Below are 26,510 nucleotides of genomic sequence, written 5' to 3' on the forward strand. Positions count from 1 at the left end.
AGCATAGTAGCCAATCAAAATTATCATGACATCCTGTACTAATGGAGAATACATGTTCCTCATTGTTCAGGTCCCATGCAGTCTGGTGACCACTATAAAACCCATGTAATCCTGTTCCTAGTTACAGCATCCTCACTGTCGATTACACAACTAGATAAGTAGGGGAGCAGCCAGCTATCCTGCTAGGCTTACAGTAACACTCTGATACACACAGGTCACACTCGCTGGAAATGGGCATATCTGGCACACACAGATGGAGCTGTTGATGTAACAGCAGTCATATTTTTTAAGATTTCTCGCATATTCCCAAGGAATTTATAGATTTACAATTTTTCTACATTTAACGTAAAATACAGTATTTATTGTACTACATACAGTGAATATAGAAAGTCATCAACCCCTTTCAAAATGTTCACCTTTTGTTGCCTTACAGCCTGAAATGAAAACACATAAAATCAGACTTTTTTTGGCTTTATTTACACACAGTAAATATCCAATATCCAAATAAAAAATAAAAAAACTTTGAAAATAAATTACATTGAAAACAGTAAAATACTATATTTGGATAAGTGAACACCCCCCTGGGTTAATACTTGGTGGAACCACCTTTTGCTTGAATTACAGCCATGAGTCTCTTTGAATATGTCTCTACTAACTTTGCACACCTAGACTGTGCAATATTTGCCTATTCTTCCTTGCAGAATTGTTCAAGCCCAGTCAAATTGCATGGTGACCGCTCATGGACTGCACTCTTCAAGTCATTCCAAATTCTGGATGGGATTTAGGTCGGGGCTCTGACTAAGCCACTCAAGGACATTCACCTTCTTGTCCTTCAGCCACTGTATGGTTGCTTTGGCGGTGTTCTTTGGGTGATTGTCATGTTGAAACGTGAACCATCTTCCCATTTTCAACTTCCTGGCAGAGGGCTGCAGGTTCTCCTCAAGAATCTGTCGGTATTTTGCACTGTCCGTTTTCCCTTCTATCCTGACAAGTGCTCCAGTCCCTGCTGAAGAGGCCTTGGAATCTTCAATGTGCTTTTTGGAAAAGCTCAAACAAGACTTGATGTGGCTTTTTTTGAGGAGTGTTTTTTTTTCTTGTCACCCTCCCATAGAGGCCAGATTTGTGGAGCGCTTGTGATATTGTGGTCACATGCACACATTGACCAGTCTTTGCCATAAAGGCCTGAAGCTCCTTCAAAGTCGCCATTGGCTTCTTGGTAGCCTCTCTGATCAGTCTCCTCCTTGCCAGGTCATCCAGTTTGGAGGGACGGCGTGATCTATGCAGGGTCTGGGTGGTGCCATACACCGTACACTTCTTAATAATGGTCTTAACTGTGCTCCGAGGGACAAAGCCTTTGAAATCTTTTTATATCCATCCCCTGACTTGTGCCTTTCCACAACTTTATCTCGTACATCTTTCCGCCCATAGTGGATTCTTTGCTTTGAATTGCACTACTAAGCAGTGGAGATCTCTATGAACACTTGCTTCTAATCTGACCTAATAAAAATCAGTACAATTGATCACAGATGTAAGCCAATTAGCTTGATTTGTGATCTGGAAGGTAGTGGGTTATGCCTCAGCAAGTATGCAATTGCAATTGTAGGGGGGGGATTCACTTATCCAAATAGGTTATTTTACTGTTTTTTAATGTTTTATTCACTTGGATACAAAAGTCACATTTTATACATTTTAATTTCAGGCTGTAAGGCAACAAAAGGTGAACATTTTGAAAGGGGGTGGTGACTTTCTATACCCACTGGACATGCCCATAAGATCGTAGCCTGGGAGCCATATATGTTGTACTGTAGGTTAGTGTTTGAGTCAGTAAAAGAAGTGCCAGAATGACACTCAGGCTCTCAATTAAATCTTTCCAGTCTATCTCCCATTGTGCTTGTTAGCATTAGCTTGTGGTAGATCCCATAGTTGTAGAATTACAGATAGTAGAATTATATTAGTTATATATCTATGCGTACAGTCGCTTGTGAAAGTATTCACCCCCTTGGAACTTTTCCTATTTTGTTGTCTTACAACATGGAATTAAAATTAATTTTTGGGGGGGTTTGTATGATTTGATTAACACAACATGCCTACCACTTTGAAGATGCTAAAAAAAAAATATTGTGAAACAAACAAGAAATAAGACAAAAAAACTGAACTTGAGCGTGCATAGCTATTCACCCCTCCAAAGTCAATACTTTGTAGAGCCACCATTTGCAGCAATTACAGCTGCAAGTCTCTTGGGGTATGTCTCTATACGATTGGCACATCTAGCCACTGGAATATTTGCCCATTCTTCAAGGCAAAACTGCTCCAGCTCCTTCAAGTTGGATGGGTTCCACTGGTGTACAGCAATCTTTAAGTCATACCACAGATTCTCAATTGGATTGAGGTCTGGGCTTTGACTAGGCCATTCCAAGACATTTAAACGTTTCCCCTTAAACCACTCGAGTGTTGCTTTAGCAGTATGCTTAGGGTCATTGTCCTGCTGGAAGGTGAACCTCTGTCCCAGTCTCAAATCTCTGGAAGACTGAAACAGGTTTCCCTCAAGAATTTCCCTGTATTTAGTGCCATCCATAATTCCTTCAATTCTGACCAGTTTCCCAGTCCCTGCCGATGAAAAACATCTGCACAGCATGATGCTGCCACCACCATGCTTCACGGGGGGGATGGTGTTCTCGGGGTGATGAGAGGTGTTGGGTTTGCGCCAGACATAGCGTTTTCCTTGATGGCCAAAAAGCTCAATTTTAGTCTCATCTGACCAGAGTACCTTCTTCCATATGTTTGGGGAGTCTCCCACATGCCTTTTGGCAAACACCAAATGTGTTTGTTTATTTTTTTCTTTAAGCAATGGCTTTTTTCCGGCCACTCTTCCGTAAAACCCAGCTCTGTGGAGTGTATGGCTTAAAGTGGTCATATGGACAGATACTCCAATCTTTGCATTGCAGCTCCTTCAAGGTTATGTTTGGTCTCTTTGTTGCCTCTCCGATTAATGCCCTCCTTGCCTAGTCTGAGATTTGGTGGGCGGCCTTCTCTTGGCAGGTTTGTTGTGGTGCCATAGTATTTCCATTTTTTTATTATGGATTTGATGGTGCTCCGTGGGATGTTCAAAGTTTCGGATATTTTTTTATAACCCAACCCTGATCTGCACTTCTCCACAATTCTGTCCCTGACCTGTTTGGAGAGCTTCTTGGTCTTCATGGTGTCGCTTGCTTGGTGGTTCCGTTTGCTTAGTGATGTTGCGGACTCTGGGGCCTTTCAGAACTGGTATATATATATATATATATATATATATATATTGTATATATATACTGAGATCATGTGGGAGATCATGTGACACTTAGATTGCACACAGGTGGACTTTATTTAACTAATTTTGTGACTTCTGAAGGTAATTGGTTGCACCAGATCTTAGTTAGGGGCTTCATAGCAAAGGGGGTGAATACATATGCACGCACCAGTTATTTATTTCACTTCACCAATTTGGACTATTTTGTGTATGTCAATTTTAAAAATCCAAATAAAAATCAATTTAAATTACAGGTTGTAATGCAACAAAAACGCCAAGGGGGATGGATACTTTTGCAAGGCACTGTATATCCAACCATAGCAACTCAAAGCAGTCCATTTGACCTCTGACAAAATGCCACATCGTCGGAATCTGAGGGAAAGAGAGAAAACGTTAAAAGCACACAGAAACCCTTACTAAAACCCTCTCAATGGTTCAATGCTCTCTCTCTCTTTCTCTCTCTCTCTCTCTCTCTCTCTCTCACACACTCTCTGGGCCTTTGTCTCACAGACAATACCTGTAAATGATGACTCCCTCTATGCCAGCTGTGAGGGTTACACAAACACACACTCAGCCCCCCTCCCCACCCCTGTTAGTGCACTCTTTTGTTGTCAATGTACTCTGATCACACTCTGTATAATTTAGACTCCAGCAGTAGGCTGTTTATTGTCTCCTATAAGCATGCCAAACGACATGAAACCAAAGGGCCTTCCATTTTTGGTTGACAAGATTCTCCCTCAATATCAATATTTTCTATGGCAAGCACATAATTAAATGAAGAATCTCACATAACCACATCGAAACTAATCGAGGGACATTGGCACTCTTTCAAGAGGTTTTATGATGGATCCAATCTGTTTCTGAAATTCTAAAGTTCATAAACCAGTTTGCAAAGGTTCCAGATCAGACTTGATTATTCTGAATTCACTGCTACATGTATATGAAATTAGAACTCAGAATATTAGAAATTAGAATTGTGTCAGTTAGTGGGCCAGTTTGTGAAGGAAAAAAGCAGTTATGTATAGTTGTAAGTGTGTGTTCTGTTTCTGTATGTACTCAGGCATGGAACCAGGTGTGCCGGTGAGATCGCCATGCAGGCAGATAACAATAAATGTGGAGTTGGGGTGGCGTACAACTCCAAGGTTGGAGGTAAGAGATGTAACTAGCAACGTGCAGGCTCCACCTACCTGATGATCTCTCTTTTTCTGTTTCTGTGTTTGAGGGCTGCAAAATCCCCTTGTCACTTAAATATGCCTAGATGAATTGGTTGAATTTTACTCTGGAGACTCCTTCCCACTCTTGCTTGATCCATTCGTTTTTTCCTGTTAATGTAACTACTGTTGTAATGACGTCTCAAACACTCCAGTAATGGCTGAAATGGGCTCAATGGAATACATTGGCTTTCCGTTGCACCTATAAGAATGTTAACGCTTCGTCGGGATTTAACACGCCGTCTCAACACTTACATCACAACAAAGAGAAGAAGGATAACTTTATTTTGGTGTGTGTAGATTTTTTGTACAATTGATAAAAATGCATGATTTAATGCAGTTGAAATTATTACAAATGAGATGTGCTGAAATGAAAGAAACTTCCGAAAAAGAACACTCAGATTATAGTGATATTATGTCTAATCTCGCAGAAAATCTGTAGTACAGTATGTACAGATAGGTGTTATCTAGTACAGATAGGTGTTATCTAGTACAGATAGGTGTTATCTAGTACAGATAGGTGTTATCTAGAGCCAAGTGTTTTGATTTTAAATCGTGTGGCTAGCCTTCTCTTATGCAAGAGAACATGACAACAACAGTAGTGAATGAATCATTAATGAGGAAGTCTAGACAGCACAGGTGAGCACAGGTAGGCCTAGACAGAGCCCGTTTTTGCTGGTTGCAGGCAACTTGTATCCCTTTATATTAATTTATTAATGTATGCAAATACACCCATTGTATATATGCAAAGGAAGCAGATATATATGACTGCATAATAATATTTTTGCGGGACATTTTACAATAAATTGAATACCTGAACTCCCACCAAAATGCCTCAATTTATTTATTACAGAACAATCTTTTATGTACTATAATTCAGTCAATATCTGAGGGATTTAAAACATTCTAAAAGTTTGGAGTATCTTCATCCATTGTCCAATTATTGCATTTAGAATTGCATTTGAACAATTTATATGACTGTTGCTAATGTAACGCAAGTGTCTGTGTGTGTGTGTGTGTGTGTGTGTGTGTGTGTGTGTGTGTGTGTGTGTGTGTGTGTGTGTGTGTGTGTGTGTGTGTGTGTGTGTGTGTGTGTGTGTGTGTGTGTGTGTGCCGGATTATCTAACGTGCCCCGTAGGTCGAGGGGCATCCAAATAGCATATGTGTAGAATTGCATGAAATTTGCTTTAAAACTGCTACATTTTATCTCTGCCCCATAGCAAAAAGTGTAGAATTGCAGGAAATTAGCTTTAAAACTGCGACATTTTCTCTTAACCTCATGAAAAATCTGTAGAATAGCATTGTGAAACTACAAATGTTTCTCTCTGCACCATGGCAAACTGTTATATATACACTGCTCAAAAAAATAAAGGTAACACTTAAACAACACAATGTAACTCCAAGTCAATCACACTTCTGTGAAATCAAACTGTCCACTTAGGAAGCAACACTGATTGACAATAAATTTCACATGCTGTTGTGCAAATGGAATAGACAACAGGTGGATATTATAGGCAATTAGCAAGACACCCCCAATAAAAAGGAGTGGTTCTGCAGGTGGGGTCCACAGACCACTTCTCAGTTCCTATGCTTCCTGGCTGATGTTTTGGTCACTTTTGAATGTTGGCGGTGCTTTCACTCTAGTGGTAGCATGAGACGGAGTCTACAACCCACACAAGTGGCTCAGGTAGTGCAGCTCATCCAGGATGGCACATCAATGCGAGCTGTGGCAAGAAGGTTTGCTGTGTCTGTCAGCGTAGTGTCCAGAGCATGGAGGCGCTACCAGGAGACAGGCCAGTACATCAGGAGACATGGAGGAGGCCGTAGGAGGGCAACAACCCAGCAGCAGGACCGCTACCTCCGCCTTTGTGCAAGGAGGAGCAGGAGAAGCACTGCCAGAGCCCTGCAAAATGACCTCCAGCAGGCCACAAATGTGCATGTGTCTGCTCAAACAGTCAGAAACAGACTCCATGAGGGTGGTATGAGGGCCCGACGTCCACAGGTGGGGGTTGTGCTTACAGCCCAACACCGTGCAGACCATTTGGCATTTGCCAGAGAACACCAAGATTGGCAAATTCGCCACTGGCGCCCTGTGCTCTTCACAGATGAAAGCAGGTTCACACTGAGCACGTGACAGACGTGACAGAGTCTGGAGACGCCGTGGAGAACGTTCTGCTGCCTGCAACATCCTCCAGCATGACCGGTTTGGCGGTGGGTCAGTCATGGTGTGGGGTGGCATTTCTTTGGGGGGCCGCACAGCCCTCCATGTGCTCACCAGAGGTAGCCTGACTGCCATTAGGTACCAAGATGAGATCCTCAGACCCCTTGTGAGACCATATGCTGGTGCGGTTGGCCCTGGGTTCCTCCTAATGCAAGACAATGCTAGACCTCATGTGGCTGGAATGTGTCAGCAGTTCCTGCAAGAGGAAGGCATTGATGCTATGGACTGGCCCGCCCGTTCCCCAGACCTGAATCCAATTGAGCACATCTGGGACATCATGTCTCGCTCCATCCACCAACGCCACGTTGCACCACAGACTGTCCAGGAGTTGGCAGATGCTTTAGTCCAGGTCTGGGAGGAGATCCCTCAGGAGACCATCCGCCACCTCATCAGGAGCATGCCCAGGCGTTGTAGGTCAGGTCATACAGGCACGTGGAGGCCACACACACTACTGAGCCTCATTTTGACTTGTTTTAAGGACATTACATCAAAGTTGGATCAGTCTGTAGTGTGGTTTTCCACTTTAATTTTGAGTGTGACTCCAAATATTTTTTGGAGCAGTATATATATATATATATTTATATATATATATATATAATATGGAGTAAAAGGGGGGGCCCAGAGGGTGGGGGGGCACCAGAGGTTGGTGCTCTGGGGCTCCAAATGCTGCAGTCCGGCCCTGTGCGTGCTGGTTTGTGGGACCCAGACAACAGCTGGAAGATGTCCTGGTGGTGGCCTACTTTTTTGAGCGGATGATTACGCAATACCACTTAAATAAATGACTGAGCAACAATTGGGCATCTGTTCCTCAATGGGGCTAAAACATAGCCACAGAGGAGGCAGCTCATATATAATATTAAAATGAGAAAATCTATTTGGGGGCACAAGACCACTCTACTTTCGAAGTATGACTTAAAACACTTCAACTACAGTTAAAAACAACTAGTTGCCTGACGATTTTCATCATGTTGACCCTGCAGGGATCCGCATGTTGGACGGTATCGTGACGGACGCCATCGAGGCCAGTTCTATTGGCTTCAACCCAGACCATGTGGACATCTACAGTGCCAGCTGGGGACCAAACGACGATGGCAAGACGGTGGAGGGCCCCGGGCGCCTGGCGTCAAAGGCCTTTGAGTACGGCATCCAGAAGGTAACACACCACAGTCCTCTTTTTTACCCCCTCAAAAAACATATATATTGTAAAATTGACTCAAATGATTATTTACCCACAAAGCAGTCAAAACAAACTGAAATCCAAACAAATGGCTTATCTAAATACATTGAAATTGGATAATAAGGGAAGATAGAAAAGGGACCTAAGCTAAAGGCTACTAAAAACTAACTTAACACTAACTCCTCCCCTGTCTCTTTCCCCTCAGGGCCGCGGCGGGAAGGGCTCCATCTTTGTGTGGGCATCGGGGAACGGGGGCCGTCAGGGGGACAACTGCGACTGTGATGGCTACACGGACAGCATCTACACCATCTCCATCAGCAGTGCCTCCCAGCAGGGCCTGTCTCCCTGGTACGCCGAGAAGTGCTCCTCCACCCTGGCCACCGCTTACAGCAGCGGAGACTACACCGACCAGAGAATAGTGAGTTAAAGTGAACCCCACACCACACCACTGGATAGTGGAGATTGGTATTGTGCTACATTTTGTTATGGTACATTGCATTTTTAACTTGACTTAACTTTTCTTTATTGTACCTGTGGTTTCTTTGTTTACTTCTGTGTCCCTGCAGACCAGTGCTGATTTGCATAACGAATGCACCGAGACGCACACGGGAACCTCCGCCTCCGCCCCACTGGCTGCTGGGATATTTGCCCTGTCGCTGGAACAGAAGTGAGGCAACAATCTTGACTTAAACAATGTCAATGGAATATGTGTTTAGGACTTCCTGTCATAATGAAATATGTGTGCAGGACTTCCTATCTGATTTCTTATTTGTCCATCCCCACTAACCCCTCCCCCAGCCCTGAGCTAACATGGAGGGATCTGCAGCACTTGGTGGTGTGGACTTCTGAGTTCGACCCGCTGGCCAACAATCCCGGCTGGAAGAGGAACGGGGCAGGCCTGATGGTCAACAGTCGTTTTGGATTTGGCCTGCTCAACGCTAAGGCCCTGGTGGACCTGGCCGACCCGGCCACCTGGAAGCACGTCCCCGAGAAGAAGCAGTGCATCGTCAGGGACGACTCCTTCCAGCCCAGGTACAAATACACTGCACTAGTCTAGTAGATCCGAAACATCTAATCCTCCTGACATAACATACATGCTGTATTGTTCACTTCAGACTAATTCTGGTGGGCAAGCAAACTTATAGTGTACCAGTAATTCCTTTATGGACAGAGTCCCGTGTCCTAAGATGTCCCTGTGTTTTGGCTCTTCTATTGACGCAGATCAAGAGCTCTATGATAAGACACTATCTCTACTTTTGACTAGTTTCCCATATGGAACAATATAACAACAGTAAAATGAAAGCTAGAGGTTTGTGTTGGCTCAAGTGTGTTTTTGTGTATTTCATGTTTATGTGTATGTGCATACGTGCTCATGGTCCGTATTGGTAGGAAAGCTGGGATTTCTGTAACGGAAAGCTAGATTTCTTTAACGGAGGGCTCAAACAATCTTCCATTTGTTAAATCACTTTAGGTTTTTAGGCTTTAGGATAAGCTAAGGCTAGCTGGTAATATTGCTATGTCAACATTTATCTCCAGACTAAATCTGTTCCGGAGGAAGGGATTCTTTTATCTGAGCAGATGTTTTGTTTACCTTCCTTTCGGATTAACTGCCTCAGGACATGTAGTGCACTAACTACAATAGGTTAGCCACCAAGGCTAGGCTACATCATCTAAATTAGCTTAATCTTAAAGGATAGGTTTGGTATTTTAGAGCTTACGGTTATACGGTTCCTTACCCTGGCATTAGTTTACAGGCCAGGAGAGATTGTATTTCATGGTTAGGATTTTCTTATACAGCCACTACTAGCCTCCGCTAACCCCAAAAAATCTATTGGAGAGATGAGGACATCTGCACAATGTTAAAATTGTAAATGCCAAATCAACTGAAATCAACTCAATGATTTGGTCACCTTTACATCACTTAAAGGTCCAATGCAGCCGTTTTTTTCTCAATATCAAATCCTTCCTGGGTAACAATTAAGTACCTTAATGTGATTGTTTTCAATTAAAATGTTCAAAAATAAATAAAAATAGCTTCTTAGCAAAGAGCAATTTATCAAGCAAGAATTTTGCTAAGACAGTGGGGAGGGGGAAACTGCAAACTAGCTGGTATGGTCAGGGAGGATTGGAACTCTCTTTCTTATTGGTCTATTAACTAATTTACCGCCCGGTGATGTCACCAGGCAGGCCAAAACTCCATCTCACCGAAGGGCAATATCATAACTTTCACAATTTCACAGTATTATTCCAACCTCAGTGTGAAAATATATATAAAGCATAGGAAAATCATGTTTTTGAATGCACTGGGCCTTTAACCTCTTACATCTAGACGTTCCGCTAGCGGAACACCTGCTCCAATATCCAATGATAGGCGTGGCGCGAATTACAAATTCCTCAAAAATACAAAAACATCAATTTTTCAAACATATGACTATTTCACAGCATTTTAAAGACAAGACTCTCCTTTATCTAACCACACTGTCCGATTTCAAAAAGGCTTTACAGCGAAAGCAAAACATTAGATTATGTCAGCAGAGTACCAAGCCAGAAATAATCAGACACCCATTTTTCAAGCTAGCATATAATGTCACAAAAACCCAGAAGACAGCTAAATGCAGCACTAACCTTTGATGATCTTCATCAGATGACACATCTACGACATTATGTTATACAATACATGCATGTTTTGTTCAATCAAGTTCATATTTATATCAAAAAACAGCTTTTTACATTAGCATGTGACGTTCAGAACTAGCATTCCGGAGGAATTTGCTAACAATTTACTAAATTACTCACGATAAACGTTCACAAAAAGCATAACAATTATTTTAAGAATTATAGATACAGAACTCCTCTATGCACTCGATATGTCCGATTTTAAAATAGCTTTTTGGTGAAAGCACATTTTGCAATATTCTAAGTACATAGCCCAGGCATCACGGGCTAGCTATTTAGACACCCGGCAGGTTTAGCCTTCACCAAAATCAGATTTACTATTATAAAAGTTTGATTACCTTTTGTTGTCTTCGTCAGAATGCACTCCCAGGACTGCTACTTCAATAACAAATGTTGGTTTGGTCCAAAATAATCCATCGTTATATCCGAATAGCGGCGTTTTGTTCGATGCGTCCCAGACACTATCCGAATGGTAAAGAAGGGTCGCGCGCATGGCGCAATTCGTGACAAAAAAAATCTAAATATTCCATTACCGTACTTCGAAGCATGTCAACCGCTGTTTAAAATCCATTTTTATGCCATTTTTCTCGTAAAAAAGCGATAATATTCCGACCGGGAATGTCCATTTAGCTAAACAGAGGAATGAAAACAAACCTTTCGGTCGACGCAGGCACGAGCCTGAGTCTCACAGTACTGTAACCAGCCACTACCCAAACGCGCTACTTTGTTTCAGCCAGGGCCTGCAAAGCCACGATTCCGCTTTTTGCCGCCTTCTGAGAACCTATGGCAGCCGTAGGAAGTGTCACGGGACAGCTAAGATCCTCACTCTTCAATAAACAGAGACAAGAAGAACGACACCTTGTCAGACAGGCCACTTCCTGAATGAAACCTTCTCAGATTTTGGCCTGCCATATGAGTTCTGTTATACTCACAGACAATCTTTCAAACAGTTTTAGAAACTTTAGGGTGTTTTCTATCCAAAGCCAATAATTATATGCATATTCTAGTTACTGGGCAGGAGTAGTAACCAGATTAAATCGGGTACGTTTTTTATCCAGCCGTGAAAATACTGCCCCCTAGCCATAACAGGATAAATGAATAATCCGTAACTATCTTTTGGTATTTGTTTCATTGGCCCACTGTTGATACAGTTCCGAAATGTTTTGCATGTCAGCAATCAAGTTTTCAACATATAGGACTTTCAAAAATTAAAATGTAACTTGCCATATCATCACGATGATGCGTTTTGTATCATCATGATGATGTGACATGTTACAATTAGTTTTTTGAAAGTCCTATATAATCTACAAAAAATGACATGAAACAGTTTCCCAATCTGGCCCATTGATTTGTGGTTAGCGAATAATAAAGTTAGTAGTGGCTGTTCAAAGAATTCCCTGGCCCTTAGACTACTGTCAGTATGAGGGACCATATAACTGTCAATTCTAAAATACCAAATGCATCCTTTAAGTTTGCTATCATCTCTCGCTAATAACTCAATTATTGATTGTGTCCCTATGCCAGGCAGCTTGGGTTAAGCGACTCAGTGGCATTGACACCCAGTTTCCCCTTTACCTAGGCCATCATGATCATGCCATCTCAGCATCTCAGGAGGATTTAAGTCTCTACTTGTGTCATTGCTCACTGGTCTGCAGCCCCCTTCCTCCAGTCCTGTATGCCAGCTTGTTGTGTTTGACTGTATTCAAATATATGAATAATGATCATTATATGTTAAGCTGAAGTTGTTTGGTTTGGTATGTTGTGCTGTGTTGCAACCACAGTACTGATTTCTCTGTGCTGTGTCTTTCTGCCAGGGCATTGAAAACAGCAGGGGAGATCACCATTGAGATCCCCACCAAAGCCTGTGCCGGCCAGAACAACGCTGTCCTCTCACTGGAGCATGTGCAAGTGGAGGCCAGCATCGAGTACACCAGGAGAGGAGACCTACACATCACACTCACTTCCCCATCAGGTTTGTTAGACACACGCACATGCACGCATGCACACACACAAAATCTATATGTACACAGTACCAGTCAAAAGTTTGGACACACCTGTTCATTCAAGAGTTTTTCTTTTTTTTTTTACTATTTTCTACATTGAAGAATAATAGTGAAGACACCAAAACTATGAAATAACACATATGGAATTATGTAGTAACCAAAAAAGTGTTCAACAAATCAAAATATATTTTATATTTGAGTTTCTTCAAAGTAGCCACCCTTTGCCTTGATGACAGCTTTGCACACTCTTGGCATTCTCTCAAACAGCTTCACCTGGAATGCTTTTCTAACAGTCTTGAAGGAGTTCCCACATATGCTGAGCACTTATTGGCTGCTTTTCCTTCACTCTGCTGTCCAACTCATCCAAAACCATCTCAATTGGGTTGAGGTCAGGTGATTGTGGAGGCCAGGTCATCTGATGCATCACTCCATCACTCTCCTTCTTGGTCAAATATCCCTTACACAGCCTGGCGTGTTGGGTCATTGTCCTGTTGAAAAACAAATGATAGTCCCCGCTAAGCGCAAACCAGATGGGATGGCGTATCGCTGCAGAATGCTGTGGTAGCCATGCTGGTTAAGTGTGCCTTGAATTCTAAATAAATCACAGACAGTGTCACCAGCAAAGCACACCCACACCATCACACCTCCTCCTCTGTGCAGAGATCATCTGTTCATCTAATCTGCGTCTCACATAGACACGGGAATTGGAACCAAACTATCTCCAATTTAGACTCATCAGACCAAAGGACAGATTTCCACCGGTCTAATGTCAATTGCTTGTGTTTCTTGGCCCAAGCCAGTCTCTTTGCAGCAATTCGACCATAAAGGCCTGATTCACGCTGTCTCATCTGAACAGTAGATGTTGTGATGTGTCTTTTACTTGAACTCTGTGAAGCATTTATTTGGGATGCAATTTTTGAGGCTGGTAACTCTAATGAACTTATCCTCTGCTGCAGAGGTAACTCTGGGTCTTCCTTTCCTGTGGCGGTCCACATGAGCCAGTTTCATCATAGCGCTTGAGGTTTTTTGTGACTGCACTTGGAGAAACGTTCAAAGTCTTAAAGTAATGATGGACTGTAATTTCTCTTTGCTTATTTGAGCTGTTCTTGCCATAATATCGACTTGGTCTTCTACCAAATAGGGCTATCTTCTGTATACCACCCCTACATTGTAAAAACACAACTGATTGGCTCAAACGCATTAAGAAGGAAATAAATTCCACAAATTCACTTTTAACAAGGCACACCTGTTAATTGAAATACATTCCAGGTGACTACCTCATGAAGTTGGTTGAGAGAATGCTAAGAGTGTGCAAAGCTGTCATCGAGGCAAATGGTGGCTACTTTGAAGAATATCAAATATAAAACATATTTTGATTTGTTTAACACTTTTTTGGTTACTACATGATTCCATATGTGTTATTTCATTGTTTTGATGTTTTCACTATTATTCTAAAATGTAGAAAATAGTAAAATTAAGAAAAACCCTGGAAAAACCCCTAGGTGTGTCCAAACGTTTTACTGGTACTGTATATAAATATACAGCTCTGGAAAAAAATAAGAAACCACACCAAAATGATCAGTTTCTCTGGTTTTACTATTTATAGGTACAGTTGAAGTCGGAAGTTTACATACACTTAGGTTGGAGTCATTAAACTTGTTTTTCAACCACTCCACAAATTGTTTGTTATTAACAAGTCGATAGTTTTGGCAAGTCGGTTAGGACATCTACTTTGTGCATGACACAAGTAATTTTTCCAACAATGTTTACAGACAGATTATTTCACTTATAATTCACTGTATCACAATTCCAGTGGGTCAGAAGTTTACATAAACTAAGTTGACTATGCATTTTAACAGCTTGGAAAATTCCAGAAAATGATGTCATGGCTTTAGAAGCTTCTGATAAGCTATTTGACATCATTTGAGTCAATTGGAGGTGTACCTGTGGATGTATTTCAAGGCCTACCTTCAAACTCAGTGCCTCTTTGCTTGACATCATGGGAAAATCAAAAGAAATCAGCCAAGACTTCAGAAAACAAATTGTAGACCTCAACAAGTCTGGTTCATCCTTGGGATCAATTTCCAAACACCTGAAGGTACCACGTTCATCTGTACAAACAATAGTATGCAAGTATAAACACCATGGGACCACACAGCCGTCATACTGCACAGGAAGGAGACACGTTCTGTCTCCTAGAGATGAACATACTTTCGTGCGAAAAGTGCAAATCAATCCCAGAACAACAGCAAAAAACCTTGTCAAGAGACTAGAGGAAACAGGTAAGAAAGTATCTATATCCACAGTAAAACGAGTCCTATATCAACACATCCTGAAAGGCCGCTCAGCAAGGAAGAAGCCATAAAAAAGCCAGACTACGGTTTGCAACTGCACATGGGGACAAAGATCGTACTTTTTAGAGAAATGTCCTCTCATCTGGTGAAACAAAAATAGAACTGTTTGGCCATAATGACCATCGTTATGTTTGGAGGAAAAAGGGGGAGGCTTGCAAACCGAAGAACACCATCCCAACCCTGAAGAATGGGGTGGCAGCATCATGTTGTGGGAGTGCGTTTCTGCAGGAGTGATTGGTGCACTTCACAAAATAGATGGCATCACGAAGGAGGAAAATTAGGTGGATATATTGAAGCAACATCTCAAGACATCAGTCAGGAAGTTAAAGCTTGGTCGCAAATGGGTCTTCCAAATGGACAATGACCCCAAGCATACTTCCAAAGTTGTGGCAAAATGACTTAAGGACAACAAAGTCAAGGTATTGGAGTGGCCATCACAAAGCCCTGACCTCAATTCCATAGAAAATGTGTGGGCAGAACTGAAAAAGTGTGTGCGAGCAAGGAGGCCCACAAACCTGACTCAGTTACACCAGCTCTGTCTGGAGGAATGGGCCAAAATTCACCCAACTCACACCAACTTCACAACCAAATTCACACCAACTTATTGTTTCGGCTACCCGAAACATTTGACCCAAGTTAAACAATTTAAAGGCAATGCTACCAAATACTAATTGAGTGTATGTAAACTTCTGACCGACTGGGAATGTGGTGAAAGAAATAAAAGCTGAAATTAATCATTCTCTCTACTATTATTCTGACATTTCACGTTCTTAAAATAAAGTGGTGATCCTAACTGACCTAAGACAGGGAATTTTTACTAGGATTAAATGTCAGGAATTGTGAAATACTGAGTTTAAATGTATTTGGCTAAGGTGTATGTAAACTTCCGACTTTAACTGTATGTGTTTGGGTAAAATCAAAATTTCTCCCAAATTCCAAATAAAAATATTGTCATTTAGAGCATTTATTTGCAGAAAATGACAACAATGATGCAGTGTTGTGAGACCTCAAATAATGCAAAGAAAACAAGTTAATATTCATTTTTAAACAACACAATACTTATGTTTTAACTTAGGAAGAGTTCAGAAATCAATATTTGGTGGAATAACCCTGATTTACAAAAAAGCTTGGCATGCTCTCCAACAGTCTTTCACATTAATGTTGGGTGACTTTAAGCCACTCCTGGTGCAAAAATGCAAGCAGCTCGGCTTTGTTTGATGGCTTGTGACCATCTATCTTCGTCTTTCAATGGGGTTCAGGTCTGGAGATTGGGCTGGCCATGACAGGGTCTTGATCTGGTGGTCCTCCATCCACACCTTAATTGACCGGGCTGTGTGGCACGGAGCATTGTCCTGCTGGAATAAACAATCCTCAGAGTTGGGGAACATTGTCAGAGCAGAAGGAACCAAGTTTTCTTCCAGGACAACCTTGTACGTGGCTTGATTCATGCGTCCTTCACAAAGACAAATCTGCCCGATTCCAGCCTTGCTGAAGCACCCCCAGATCATCACCGATCCTCCACCAAATTTCACAGTGGGTGTGAGACCGGGAGAGGCCTACAAGCCATAGAGTCTCACACCCAAAATCCTTATTAATCTGAAACACAATACCCCATAATGACAAAGCGAAAACAGGTTTATAGACATTTTTGCAAATGTATTAAAAATAAAAAATAGAAATACCTTATTTTCATAAGTATTCATACCCTTTGCTATGAGACTCAAAATTTAACTCAGGTGCATCCTGTTTCCATTGATCATCCTTGAGATGTTTCTACAACTTGATTGGGGTCCACCTGTGGTAAATTCAATTGATTGGACATGATTTTGAAAGGCACACACCTGTCTATATAAGGTCCCACACTTGACAGTGCATGTCAGACCAAAAACCAAGTCATGAGGTCGAAGAAATTGGTCCGAGACACCGAGACAGGATTATGTCTAGGAACAGATCTTGGGAAGGGTACCAAAACAATTCTGCAGCATTGAAGGTCCTCAAGAAAACAGTGGCCGCCTCCATTGTTAAATGGAAGAAGTTTGGAACCACTAAGACTCTTCCTAGAGCTGGCCGCCCGGCCAAACTGAGCAATCGGGGGAGAAGGGCCTTGGTCAGGGAGGTGACCAAGAACCCGATGGTCACTCTGACAGAGCTCCAGAGTTCCTCTGTGGAGATGGGAGAACCTTCCAGAAGGACAACCATCTCTGCAGCAATCCACCAAACAGGCCTTTATGGTAGAGTAGCCAGATGGAAGCCAGTCCTCAGTAAAAGACACATGACAGCCCGCTTGGAGTTTGCCAAAAGGCACCTAAAGGACCCTAGATTCTCTGGTCTGATGAGACCAAGATTGAACTCTCTGGCCTGAATGCCAAGCGTCACGTCTGGAGGAACCTTGGCACCATCCCTACGGTGAAGCATGGTGGTAACAGCATCATGTTGTGTGGATGTTTTTCAGCGGTAGGGATTGAGAGACTAGTCAGGATTGAGAGAAAGATGAAGGGAGCAAAGTACAGAGAGATCCTTGAGGAAAACCTGCTTCAGAGCGCTCAGGACCTGAGACTGGGGCGAAGGTTCACCTTCCAACAGGACAACGACACTAAGCAAACAGCTAAGACAACACAGGAGTGGCTTCGGGACAAGTCTCTGAATGTCCTTGAGTGGCCCAGCCAGAGCCCGGACTTGAACCCGATCTAACATCTCTGGAGAGACCTGAAAATAGCGATGCTCCTCATCCAACCTGACAGAGGTTGAGAGGATCTGCAGAGAAGAATGGGATAAACTCCCCAAAATATAGGTGTGCCAAGCTTGTAGCGTCATACCCAAGAAGACTCGAGGCGGTAAATGTTGCCAAAATGTGCTTCAACAAAGTATTGAGTAAAGGGTCTGAATACTTATGTAAATGTGAGCAATTTTCTTTTTCTTTTTAATACATTTGCAAAAATAAAAATAAAAAACTGTTTTTGCTTTGTCGTTATGGGGTATTGTGTGTACATTGATGAGGGGAAAAAACAATTGAATCCATTTTAGAATAAGGCTGTATTGTAACAAAATGTGGAAAAATTCAAGGGGTTTGAATACTTTCTGGATGCCCTGTATATAGATAAAACTGGAGTTAAACAACTCAATATTGTACATTATTTTCTCCCATTAGGCACCAGCACAGTCCTGCTGGCGGAGAGAGAGAGGGACACGTCATCTAACGGCTTTAGGAACTGGGACTTCATGTCAGTTCACACATGGGGAGAGGACCCCACTGGCACCTGGACCCTTAAGATCACTGACACAGTGAGTTCCAGGGCTGGAGAACGCATTGGCTGTTTCACAAGTTTCATGTACACTGCTCAAAAAAATAAAGGGAACACTTAAACAACACAATGTAACTCCAAGTCAATCACACTTCTGTGAAATCAAACTGTCCACTTAGGAAGCAACACTGATTGACAATAAATTTCACATGCTGTTGTGAAAATGGAATAGACAACAGGTGGAAATTATAGGCAATTAGCAAGACACCCCCAATAAAGGAGTGGTTCTGCAGGTGGGGACCACAGACCACTTCTCAGTTCCTATGCTTCCTGGCTGATGTTTTGGTCACTTTTGAATGCTGGCGGTGCTTTCACTCTAGTGGTAGCATGAGACGGAGTCTACAACCCACACAAGTGGCTCAGGTAGTGCAGCTCATCCAGGATGGCACATCAATGCGAGCTGTGGCAAGAAGGTTTGCTGTGTCTGTCAGTGTAGTGTCCAGAGCATGGAGGCACTACCAGGAGACAGGCCAGTACATCAGGAGACGTGGAGGAGGCCGTAGGAGGGCAACAACCCAGCAGCAGGACCGCTACCTCCGCCTTTGTGCAAGGAGGAGCAGGAGAAGCACTGCCAGAGCCCTGCAAAATGACCTCCAGCAGGCCACAAATGTGCATGTGTCTGCTCAAACGGTCAGAAACAGACTCCATGAGGGTGGTATGAGGGCCCGACGTCCACAGGTGGGGGTTGTGCTTACAGCCCAACACTGTGCAGGACGTTTGGCATTTGCCAGAGAACACCAAGATTGGCAAATTCGCCACTGGCGCCCTGTGCTCTTCACAGATGAAGCAGGTTCACACTGAGCACATGTGACAGACGTGACAGAGTCTGGAGACGCCGTGGAGAACGTTCTGCTGACTGCAACATCCTCCAGCATGACCAGTTTGGCGGTGGGTCAGTCATGGTGTGGGGTGGCATTTCTTTGGGGGGCCGCACAGCCCTCCATGTGCTCACCAGAGGTAGCCTGACTGCCATTAGGTACCAAGATGAGATCCTCAGACCCCTTGTGAGACCATATGCTGGTGCGGTTGGCCCTGGGTTCCTCCTAATGCAAGACAATGCTAGACCTCATGTGGCTGGAGTGTGTCAGCAGTTCCTGCAAGAGGAAGGCATTGATGCTATGGACTGGCCCGCCCGTTCCCCAGACCTGAATCCAATTGAGCACATCTGGGACATCATGTCTCGCTCCATCCACCAACGCCACGTTACACCACAGACTGTCCAGGAGTTGGCGGATGCTTTAGTCCAGGTCTGGGAGGAGATCCCTCAGGAAACCATCCGCCACCTCATCAGGAGCATGCCCAGGCGTTGTAGGGAGGTCATACAGGCACGTGGAGTCCACACACACTACTGAGCCTCATTTTGACTTGTTTTAAGGACATTACATCAAAGTTGGATCAGCCTGTAGTGTGGTTTTCCACTTTAATTTTGAGTGTGACTCCAAATCCAGACCTCCATGGGTTGATAAATTGGATTTCCATTGATTATTTTTGTGTGATTTTGTTGTCAGCACATTCAACTAAGTAAAGAAACAGTATTTCATAAGATTATTTCATTCATTAATATCTAGGATGTGTTGTTTAAGTGTTCCCTTTATTTTTTTGAGCAGTATATTTTAAGGGATATTTCCAATCCAGTATTTTCCAACAAATTTCAAACTACATAGAAAATGTAGCTGGTAATTGTATCAACATGTTGTCTAAACAGAGTGATTTTTACACTCTTTTTCAATTTCCCTCTGTCAGTCGGGGCGAATGGAGAACGAAGGTCAGATCCTGAGCTGGAAGCTTATTCTCCACGGCACGTCAGAAAAGCCTGAGCACATGAAGAAACCCAGAGTGTACGTCCCATACAACGCTGTCCAGAATGACCGTAGAGGAGTGGAGCACATGGATGACATGATAGAGGTGAGCTCGATAATTAAAGATGCAATTCACTTCTTTTTAACCTCCTATTCATTATCTCCAAAAGCATTCCAGTTTCTACATACAGCAGCATACCACCCTGCTGGCTTGCTTCTGAAGCTAAGCAGGGCTGGTCCTGGTCAGTCCCTGGGTGGGAGACCAGGTCCTGTTGGAGGGCCAGTAGGAGGCACCCTTTTCTCTGGTCCCAAATAATATCCCAATGCCCCAGGGCAGTGATTGGTGACATTGCCCTGTGTAGGTTGCCATTTTTCAGATGGGATGTTAAACGGGTTTCCTGACTCTCTGTGGTCACCAAAGATCCCATGTCACTTATTCGTAAAAGTAGGGGTGTTTACCCCAGCGTCCTGGCTAAATTCCCAATCTGGTCTTCATACTGTACCATCATGCCCATCTAATCATCCCCAACTTACAATTGGCTCATTCATCCCTGTAACTATTCCCCAGGTTGTTGCTGTAAATGAGAATGTGTTCTCAATCAACTTACCTGGTAAAATAAGGGATAAATACAGTATGTGATACTTGTATGTATGTATGTATGTATGTATGTATGTATGTATGTATGTATGTATGTATGTATGTATGTATGTATGTATGTATGTATGTATGTATGTATGTATTGTCTGTTGACTGATCTCAAATGCAATTCTGTGTGGCTTACTGACCTTATCCACTGAAAAAGTGCAGAACTGAGGAGTTAAATCAACTCCTAGGTAGAAGCCACCTCTAAACCATTTTCTGACTGTCTGTTCGTCTTTCTCCCTGTCCCATCATATAGGAGCTGCCCACCCAGGCTGAGGTTCACCCACCACAGAAGACCCAGCCCCCTCCTCCTGCCACCCCTGAGAGGAAGGAGACAAGACCCTCCTCCTTCCCCCCCTCCCTGGCCCTTCTGCGTCTCCTCCAGACGGCCTTCAACAGACAGACCCCAGCCGCCCTGTCCCAGTCCCCAGCCAAGGCCTCTAACTGGGGAGAGCAGCACACGGGTAGGGCCCCCTCCCTTCCATGGGGAGCAGGCCCTCACGTCGCTCCACAGAAGCTGTACCAGGCCCTGGACAGGATCAACCAGTACCAGCTGAGCGGGCAGGACAACAGCCTGTATAGCGACTACAGCGACGGCTTTTACAGCACCAAGCCCTACAGACACAGAGATGACCGGCTGCTCCAGGCGCTCTTCGACATGCTCTCTGACGACAGGCAGTGAGGAGGGAGGAGATGGGAGGAGAGTGGGTAAGGCAAGGGGGGAACTCCAGTCCTGCAGGGCTGCAGTGTGTGTAGGCTTTTGTTCTAGCTTAACAGATCCGGCCCCCGAATCCTAACTCGACTCAAGTTAGGATTCGGGGCCAATTGAACACACCCGATTTAACTATACATGGTCTACATTGAAGACCTCCTTCGTCGACTACCGGTAGGTGAATCAGGTGTGTAAGTGTTGGGCTAGAGCCTGCACAGCCCTGTCGTTCTCCTTGATCAAGATTGGCCACCCATGGGGTAAGGGGTGAGAGAGAAAATGTGAGGAGGCGGGGGCTGGGCATGGAAGGAGCAAGCATGGGAGGGGGAGAGTGAAAGCCAGATAGAAACTCTTCCAGCCAATTGTGATGTTGTTTTTCCAAAACGCTACTTTTCTTTCCTTGCAGCATTCTAGCCTGTCTGTCTGTAGTTTTGTCTTGCATTCTGTACAGTTGTAGGTCGGTTGCATCTCAATACCCACAAGTGGCTTCCTTTCCTCCTCCTACTTTCTTTCCTCCTCCTCCCCCCTCCTCCTGATGTATTGAAGTCTAGCTAACCCATAGGCCATACACCTCTGTCATTTTGCTTCGGTCTTTTCAGATCAAAATGCATGAAGGAAAGGAGACAAGGAAAGGGAACCCCTGTAGCGTATTTAAATGAATCTGGGATTGCATTCCACCCCTCCTCCAGCCATCTATCCACCTCAGAATGGGTCCCAATAGTCTTAAAGTGTCAGTTAACATCAAAGTCAACGTTCATCCAATGTTTTCAGCCCTCAAAAGTGGTCTGATGTCAGGATGAGTCCAGGCCCCACGACATCTGTTTTGTAGATCGAGCTGTATCCCTCAACTCAAATTAATGAAAAACATAGCCACTGCGCTGCTAAATGCACATAGGGGAAATGCTGCTCTATTTACCACCTTTACCTGTCAGTGGTATTGAAAGTAAGGAGACAAGAGAAGGAGAAAGAGATGAGGAAAGGATGTTTTTAAGACTTTTGGGACACAGCCCTATTCTCCCTTCACTGCACTACCTGCTTGAGCATGCTATGTACAGTACCTTTAGAATGTCAAGTTCATAATTGTATTATGACTGACACTATTATCTATATTATATACAAAGACAATGAATGTAATGTTGTTTTTACACTGAACAAAAATATAAGCGCAACATGCAACCATTTCTAAGATTTTACTGAGTTACAGTTCATATAAGTAAATCAGTCAATTGAAATAAATTCCTTAGGCCCTAATCTATGGATTTCACATGACTGGAAATACAGATATGCATCTGTTGGTCATAGATACATAAAAAAAGGTAGGGGCGTGGATCAGAAATCCAGTCAGTATCTGGTGTGACCACCATTTACCTCATGCAGTGCGACACATCTCCTTCGCATAGAGTTGATCAGGCTGTTGATTGTGGCCTGTGGAATGTTGTCCCAATTCTCTTCAATGGCTGTGCTAAATTTCTGGATATTGGCTGGAACTGGAACACGTTGTCGTACACATCGATCCAGAGCATCCCAAACATACTCATGGGTGACATGTCTGGTGAATATGCAGGCCATGAAGGAACGGGGACATGTTCAGCTTCTATCTGTGTACAGATCCTTGCGACATGGGGCTATGCATTATCATGCTGAAACATGAGGTGATGGCAGCTGATGAATGGCACGACAGTGGGCCTCAGCATCTCGTCATGGTATCTCTGCATTCAAATTGCCAATCGGTAAAATTGTGTTCATTGTCCGTAGCGTATGCTTGCCCACACCGTAACCCCACTGCCACCATGGGGCACTCTGTTCACAAGATTGACATCAGCAAACCGCTCATCCACATGGCAGACAGCATGTATGGTGCCATCTGCTCGGTACAGTTAAAACCGGCATTTATCCGTGAAGAGCACACTTCTCCAGCGTGCCAGTGGCCATCGAAGGTGAGCATTTGACCACTGAGGTCAGTTACAACGCCAAACTGCAGTCAAGTCAAGACACTAGTGAGGATGACGGGCACACAGATGAGCTTCCCTGAGACTGTTTCTGACAGTTTGTGCAAAAATTCTTTGGTTGTGCAAACCCACAGTTTCATCAGCTGTCCGGGTGGCTGGTCTCAGACGATCTCGCAGGTGAAGATGTGGAGGTCCTGGGCTGGCGTGGTTAAACGTGGTCTGCGGTTGTGATGCCGGTTGGACGTACTGCCAAATTCGCTAAAATGACGTTGGAGCTTATGGTAGAGAAATGAACATTACATTCTCTGGCAACAGCTCTGGTGGACATTCCTGCAGTTAGCATGCCAAATTTCATGCTCCCTCAAAACTTGAGAAATCTGTGGCATTGTGTTGTGTGACAACTGCACATTTTAGAGGGGACTTTTATTGTCCCCAGCACAAGGTGCACCTGTGTAGTGATCATGCTGTTTAATCAGCTTCTTGATATGCCTCACCTGTCAGGGGGATGGATTATCTTGGAAAAGGAGAAATGCTCACTAACAGGGATGTAAAAAAAAAGAGAGAAATAAGCTTTTTGTGCGTATGGAAAATGTCTGGGATCTTTTATTTCAGCTCATGAAACATGGGACCAACACTATATGTTGCGTTTATGTTTTTGTTCAGTATAAATATACTTGACCTCTAAACTAACCACCTCTCTAAACTCCAAATCTGAAATCTCTATTTAATATTTATATTTTGACATATTTATTTTGGCATATATTTGTTTTTTGCAAGAGTAGACGTACTCACTGTGCTACTGTATCTCAGCCCCAAATCCTGATTTGGGGAATGTAATTTTGAGGTATATTCACAATTTCAATTTAGGATTCCGACCATACTTTATTATGCCTAAAAAATGCAGTCCCCTTACTGTTTTTCAAAGTGAAAACTCAGAGTTGGGAACGGCAGTCTTTATGCTGTTCTCTTGAGAAAAAATGTGTAGTAAAGTTCACTTCTTTGGGATTTTCTTTTATAATAGAAAAAGAAAGAACAAGAAATGGGGACAATAAATGACCAAGAACCAATTGGTTGAGTAATTCTTATGGAGGTTATTTGACCTTCCAGATCTATAGATATAATGAATATGATTAAAGCTTTTGCAAATTGGTCATGTTGAAACCGTTTGAATAATTATTTTAACTGACAATATAAAATAACTCTGAAAGGAAACATTTCACATATATATCTATATATACAGTATCTAAAATAAATCAAATTACACATGTGTAGTATATATATATATATATATACTACACATGTGTAATTTGATTTATTTTAGATTCAAAGTACAACGCTGCATTAAATGAAATATTTTTCTAGAAAGTCATCAGTTTATAAAAGATTATATATACATAAATCCCTTATTTCGTTCCGTTTATATTACAAGTGGTTTTAGTTGACATTTTCAGTCAAATTCTAGGTTTAAATGAAAACAAAATAAATGGAATTATGAATAGAAATGAACATTGCCAAACTGTTGTGCTGCCGAAGGAAAATAGCTTTTCTGTGTTTGGGTGATTGTAAAACAGGCTTGGATGTTGTTGCTTCATTTATAAACTCATGTTGACACAACTACCTAGTTATATGCAACGCATTGGATATCTTCATTTCTACATTTCTACTCTTTGGTATTAGTGGACCTTTCATTATTCAATCCAAGTATACTTTAGTAAATTGTATACTGGTAATACTTTAATGTAGGGGCTTTACACTAAAAGACTAACACATTTATAAGCTATATATTATACCTTCATATGCCCTACATAAACGTTCACGTTTATGCTCACAACTGCAGGTCGGTAGATGTTGCGGTCCCCTGTGGCTCAGTTGGTAGAGCATGGTGTTTGCAACGCCAGGGTTGTGGGTTTGATTCCCACGGGGGACCAGTATGGAAAAAAAAAAAATGTATGAAATGTATGCATTCACTATTGTAAGTCGCTCTGGATAAGAGCGTCTGCTAAATGACTAAAATGTAAGTGTCACTGCATGTCTTATGTCAACTTACGGTTGTTAATCTTAGCTGACATTTGCATGTATAAATGCTTATGTAGTGCTTATGACAGTGTAATGAACTGTTATGAATGTGATGTTTCCCTATGTATGTAGAGCCCCATACACTACAGTGTTAAGTAGCCCCTATTTTCTGTGGTATTGGCTCTAGCCCTGCTCTCTGCCAAACAAGGTGAAAGATTGAGATGACAGATGAAGAACAGTTTACATGCATCCTATAATTATACATCTTTCAATGTAGCCAGTGTTGTTCTAATGTCTGTTTATATTTTGGATTTAATCGATGCTTCTGTCCAAAATTGTTTACAAAAGCTGAAATATTCTGTATGGATGTACAAAATTAGATTTATCGTAATAAACTGCAAAGTGACTTTGTGAGTGTGTCTGAGTTGTTGGGATTCTGACTGTGATCTGCCACTTGAGTTCATTTAGACATTTCAGTTCATATGGACATTTGAGTTCATAGACATTTGAGTTCATTTAGACATTTCAGTTCATATGGACATTTGAGTTCATAGACATTTCAGTTCATATAGACATTTCTGCTCATATGGACATTTGAGTTCATAGACATTTCAGTTCATATAGACATTTCTGTTCATATGGACATTTGAGTTCATAGACATTTCAGTTCATATATACATTTCTGTTCATATAGACATTTGAGTTCATATAGACATTTCTGCTCATTTGGACATTTGAGTTCATAGACATTTCAGTTCATATAGACATTTCTGTTCATATGGACATTTCAGTTCATATAGCGTAGACATTTCAGGTCATATTACCTTTCCAAACACGCTATTGTTTCCTCTGGCCTTGCTGAGAACATTTTGAGTTCCATTACTGATTATTTGCTGTGAATATGGATATTGGAATAGAACAAATATGTGCAATGGCTGGGGGTTCCTGAGGACTAGGTTGGCCTATGTCATACCTTGTCAATTGAAATTCCTTGTCATGTCATATGCCGATTTCTTGTTAAATAGCACCACCTTGTGGCTAAAAACACAACAATACACAGTGGGGGGATAAACAGTGAACGCTAAACCATTGGGAGAAATCTGCCAAAAATGAATAGCTACCCTTTTTCAACGCAGCCAGTCAGTATATTACAGTTACAACACA

At 42.6% G+C, this 26,510-nt stretch overlaps 1 protein-coding gene across 1 annotated transcript in view; it reads left to right on the top strand.

The window, feature by feature from the left end:
- Positions 1-23,604, top strand: part of LOC106565194 (neuroendocrine convertase 1) — a 35,397-nt gene extending 11,793 nt beyond the window's left edge. The window contains exons 6-14 of the mRNA XM_014132048.2: positions 4,347-4,435; positions 7,699-7,871; positions 8,101-8,313; positions 8,462-8,562; positions 8,694-8,927; positions 12,386-12,543; positions 18,077-18,210; positions 19,974-20,135; positions 20,929-23,604. Coding sequence (XP_013987523.2) covers positions 4,347-4,435; positions 7,699-7,871; positions 8,101-8,313; positions 8,462-8,562; positions 8,694-8,927; positions 12,386-12,543; positions 18,077-18,210; positions 19,974-20,135; positions 20,929-21,354 — 1,690 coding nt within the window. The 3' untranslated portion in view covers positions 21,355-23,604. The remainder of the gene's footprint in view (positions 1-4,346; positions 4,436-7,698; positions 7,872-8,100; positions 8,314-8,461; positions 8,563-8,693; positions 8,928-12,385; positions 12,544-18,076; positions 18,211-19,973; positions 20,136-20,928) is intronic.
- The last annotated feature ends 2,906 nt before the right edge of the window (positions 23,605-26,510 follow it).

This window comes from Salmo salar, chromosome ssa12 (genome assembly GCF_905237065.1).
Source record: "Salmo salar chromosome ssa12, Ssal_v3.1, whole genome shotgun sequence".
In the NCBI taxonomy this organism is placed as follows: domain Eukaryota; kingdom Metazoa; phylum Chordata; class Actinopteri; order Salmoniformes; family Salmonidae; genus Salmo; species Salmo salar.